At 42.0% G+C, this 4,214-nt stretch overlaps 1 protein-coding gene across 1 annotated transcript in view; it reads left to right on the plus strand.

Moving 5' to 3' along the window:
- The first annotated feature begins 608 nt into the window (after positions 1 to 608).
- Positions 609 to 4,214, plus strand: part of UCMA (upper zone of growth plate and cartilage matrix associated) — a 19,439-nt gene continuing 15,833 nt past the window's right edge. Inside the window, exons 1-3 of the mRNA XM_051961431.1 lie at positions 609 to 1,086; positions 1,401 to 1,466; positions 1,576 to 1,671. Coding sequence (XP_051817391.1) covers positions 1,029 to 1,086; positions 1,401 to 1,466; positions 1,576 to 1,671 — 220 coding nt within the window. The 5' untranslated portion in view covers positions 609 to 1,028. The remainder of the gene's footprint in view (positions 1,087 to 1,400; positions 1,467 to 1,575; positions 1,672 to 4,214) is intronic.

Raw genomic sequence — 4,214 nt, forward strand, 5'->3', positions numbered from 1 at the left:
ATTAGAAAAATAAAAGTTTAACCAACTTAACTAACGCATTGTTTGATAATGTGAGCAAAGTTCCATGTCTATTGTCCCCTATCTCTGCAAAGAAAAAATTTTCTCATCTCTTCCTGGGGCCAAGTTTATTGTTTGTAGTAATATAATGTTCACTTCCTTCCTTCCTCCCTCCCTCCCTCCCTCCCTCCCTTCCTTCCTTCCTTCCTTCCTTTCTTTCTTCCTTCCTTCCTCCCTTCCTTCCTTCCTTCCTTCCTCCTTCCTTCCATTCTCCCTTCCTCCGTCCCTCCCTTCTTCCTTCCTTCCTCCTTCCTTCCTTCCTCCTTCCTTCCTTCCTCCCTCCCTCCTTTCCTTTCTTCCTTCCCTTTTCCTCCTTCCTTCCATTCTTCCTTCCTCCGTCCCTCCCTTCTTCCTTCCTTCTTCCCTCCTTCCTCCCTTCCTTCCTTCATTCCTTTCTTTCTCATCTGTATATTTGTTGTGTTGTGTGGGGTTTTTCTCGGTTCTACTCACTTCACTTACTTCAGATCATATAAGTTTTTCTGTGCTTCTTTGTTCTCTTGATAGAATTTATCGGTTGGAGACCTTTGCTTTGCTCTGCTCCATGAAGTCTGGCAGGAGCACTTCTGAAGGCAGACCTCTACGTTTTGAATCCTCGATTTCTGCCCCATGAAGTTGACTGCCGGCCTGGGCATTCTAAGCAGCACATCCCTTGGCCAGGACATCATGGCCGGCAGGTGTGGTGAGGGTTTTGCCATTCCAGATGCCCAAGTGCCCCTTACGCTAAGTTCAGCTTTGACAGTTTTCAAGTTGCCTGAAACATCTCCAATACCCCAGTCAGGAGCAGCCAATTGAAGCCACAGTCAATTCACAGCCCTCCCCTTTCCTCACCAGTGCCATCCCTTCTGCCAGCCTCCATCCCCCTTCCTCCCTTCCTCCCAGCTGGTCTGACATAGGAAGAAACTGAATCTGCATCCACAAAACTTGCTCCTTCTTCTCCACTGTGACAAGAAGAAATCCCTGAGCTAAGGAAGATGATTTGGAAGCGAATCCTTTTCCTCTCCTGCTCCACGGCTTTTGTGCTTTTAGCCAGTGAGTATGAGCCACAGGGAAACCCCTTCTTAAAGGGGTTTCTTTTAAAAGCAAGGACTGACTAGATCACTACACTTTCTGCCCGGGTGCCACAGGAGGAGAAACTGCTTTCCAGACAGTGCAGAAGGGATTTGTGTGTGTGTGCACAGAGCTTCCTGGGATGGGGTCTGTCTGTCCTTGGGTATGAGGGAACGAATTCTCTAAACTAGTGATTAGGAAAGCAGAATGGTGCGTGACTGCGGGTTAGGGGCTTTACCCCTAGGATGCTGGGCTGCTTCGGAGCCCTCAACTTTGTCTCTGTTATTTCCACCTAGTTCTTGAGGCTGGGGAAGGTGCCGCTGTGGGCTCCAAACAAGCAGCTGGAGAAGGGGACAAAGAAAGTAAGTAGGACTGCTCAGCTAAGAGGGGAGGCACCCTCTCCTGCTACCCGCCCCAGAGCATCCCAGGGGCCCCGGACCGCTTGGGATCAGGCAATATTTCTGCTTGCAGATTTGAAGAAGAAGATCTTCCTCCAGGACTCAGATGCTGCTAATTTCTTCAAGAAGCGGGGCAAGAGATCCATCAAGTCCTGGGATGAGCTGAACAGTGAGTGAGGGGGATGATCCGTGTTTATGCCAACTTCCCTTCTCTCTCTCCTCCTAGGAGCCTGAAGGACTAATTGTTGGACTCAGAGGAAAGGATAAGAAAAGGGACTTGAATTAATCTGAAATTAGAGAAAATATGTTTTGTCTCTATTTATCATACTACCCAGCAATAAATGTAAATGTATGTATTTATGTTTTCAGTTCATATCTATAGATGGAATATTTTGATGGAAGACACAGTGACATAAAGTAGAGAAAGTACTAGATTTGGCATCAGGAGGACCTCAGACATTTACTAGCTGTGCAATAATGAGCAAATGGCTTAACCTCTCTAAGGCTCACACAGTTTTCTAAGACTTATTTACCAAGTTTTCTGAATTGGTGAAAGGTATTTCCAATCTGAGAAAATAATCAAGACTGGTGTCTGTCTCTTTGCATTTCTCTCTGTTTCTCTTTGTCTCTTTATTTCTGTGTTTCTTATTGTATCTCTCCCCCATCTCTGTTTCTCTCTGTCTCTGTACCTTTCTTTCTCTCTCTGACTCTGTCTGTCTCTCTTTCTCTCTGTCTCTCCCTCCTTCCCTTCCCCCTTCTCTCTCTGTCTCTGTCTCCCTCTCTCTTTGTCTCTCTGTCTCTGTCTGTCTCTGTCTCTGTCTCTGTCTCTGTCTCTCTCTCTCTCTCTCTCTCTCTCTGTCTCTCTCTGTCTTTGTCTCTCTGTCTCTCTCTGTCTTTCTCTCTGTCTCTCTGTCTTTCTCTCTGTCTCTGTCTGTCACTCTCTGTCTCTATCTTTCTGTCTCTGTCTCTGTCTGTCTCTCTGTCTCTGTCTCTCTGTCTTTCTCTCTGTCTCTGTCACTCTCTGTCTCTATCTTTCTGTCTCTCTCTGTCTCTCTCTTTCTCTCTGTCTTTGTCTCTCTCTGTCTCTCTCCTTCCCTCTTTCTTTCTCTTTTTAACTGTCAGTGAGTACATGTCAATAATACCTATAGTTTTATCATCATGGAAACTTCCTCCATAGAAACAGAAGTGCCAAATTGTCTGTATATTATAGTCTTAGACAAATACCTTTGGAAGACTTGAGAACTCTGATCAAAACAATGACCGACCCTGATTCTGAAGGACTGACCATTGAGCTTGTTATCTGTCTTCTGATAGAGAAGTGATAGACTCAGGCTATAAAATGAGATATGCTTTTTTTGGACATGACCAATGTGGGAGTTTGCTTTACTTTGATTACACATTTCTTATGAGGATTTTGTTTTCTTTCTTTCTTTCTTTCTTTCTTTCTTTCTTTCTTTCTTTCTTTCTTTCTTTCTTTCTTTCTTTCTTTCTTTCTTTCTTTCTTTTTCTTTCTTTCTTCTTTCTTTCTTTTTTCTTTTCTTTTTCTTTTCTTTCTTTTCTTTTTCTTTCTTTCTTCCTTTCTTTCTTTCTTTCTTCCTTCTTCCTTCCTCCTTCCTTCCTTCCTTCCTTCCTTCCTTCCTTCCTTCCTTCCTCCTTCCTTCCTTCCTTCCTCCTTCCTTCCTTCCTTCCTTCCTTCCTTCCTTCCTTCCTTTCTTTCTTTCTCTCCTTTCTTTCTTTCTCTCTCTCTCTTTTTCTTTCTTTCTCTCCTTTCTTTCTTTCTTTCTCTCCTTTCTTTCTTTCTTTCTTTCTTTCTTTCTTTCTTTCTTTCTTCTTTCTTTCTTTCTTTCTTTCTTTCTTTCTTTCTTTCTTTCTTTCTTTCTTTCTTTCTTTCTTTCTTTCTTTCTTCTTTCTTTCTTCTTTCTTTCTTCTTTCTTTCTTTCTCTTTCTTTCTTCCTTCCTTCCTTCTTCCTTCCTTCCTTCCTTCCTTCCTTCCTTCCTTCCTTCCTTCCTTCCTTCCTTCCTTCCTTCCTTCCTTCCTTCCTTCCTTCCTTCCTTCCTTCCTTCCTTCCTTCCTTCCTCCCTCCCCCTCTCTCTCCCTCTTTCTTTCTTTCTTTCTCTTTCTTTCTTTTCTTTCTTTCTTTCTTCTTTCTTTCTTTCTTTCTTTCTTTCTTTCTTTCTTTCTTTCTTTCTTTCTTTCTTTCTTTTTTCTTTTCTTTTTTTTCCTTCCTTCCTTCCTCCCTCCCCCTCTCTCTCCCTCTTTCTTTCTTTTTCTTTCTTTCTTTTTTCTTTCTTTCTTTTCTTTCTCTCTTTCTTTTTTTCTCTCTCTTTCTCTCTTTTTAATAGAAAGAAGTAAGGGAAAGGATTTAGATTTTTTAACTGAAAAACATTTTAACTCATTTTTAAAAAAAACTTAATACTTTTTGGTGAGTTATATGTAGCACTGAGAGGTTTGATGATTTACCCTTGGTTATATAGCCACTACATTAGAGGAAAGGTTAATTAAGTCTTCTTGACTCTAAGCACGCTCCACTCTTCATGTTCCTGTATGTGTGTGAGAGATGTGCTTCCGTTGTGGTACATAGTGTCTGATACACAGTAGACCCCCCAATACATAATTATTTAATTACTAACTGGCTAGTGGAAATACAACAGAATTTTTTCATGTGATGGGGATGAAAGGGTCTTTAAGGAGTTCAGGATTTAAAATGTTAA

Source organism: Antechinus flavipes, chromosome 5, assembly GCF_016432865.1.
Source record: "Antechinus flavipes isolate AdamAnt ecotype Samford, QLD, Australia chromosome 5, AdamAnt_v2, whole genome shotgun sequence".
Classification (NCBI taxonomy): domain Eukaryota; kingdom Metazoa; phylum Chordata; class Mammalia; order Dasyuromorphia; family Dasyuridae; genus Antechinus; species Antechinus flavipes.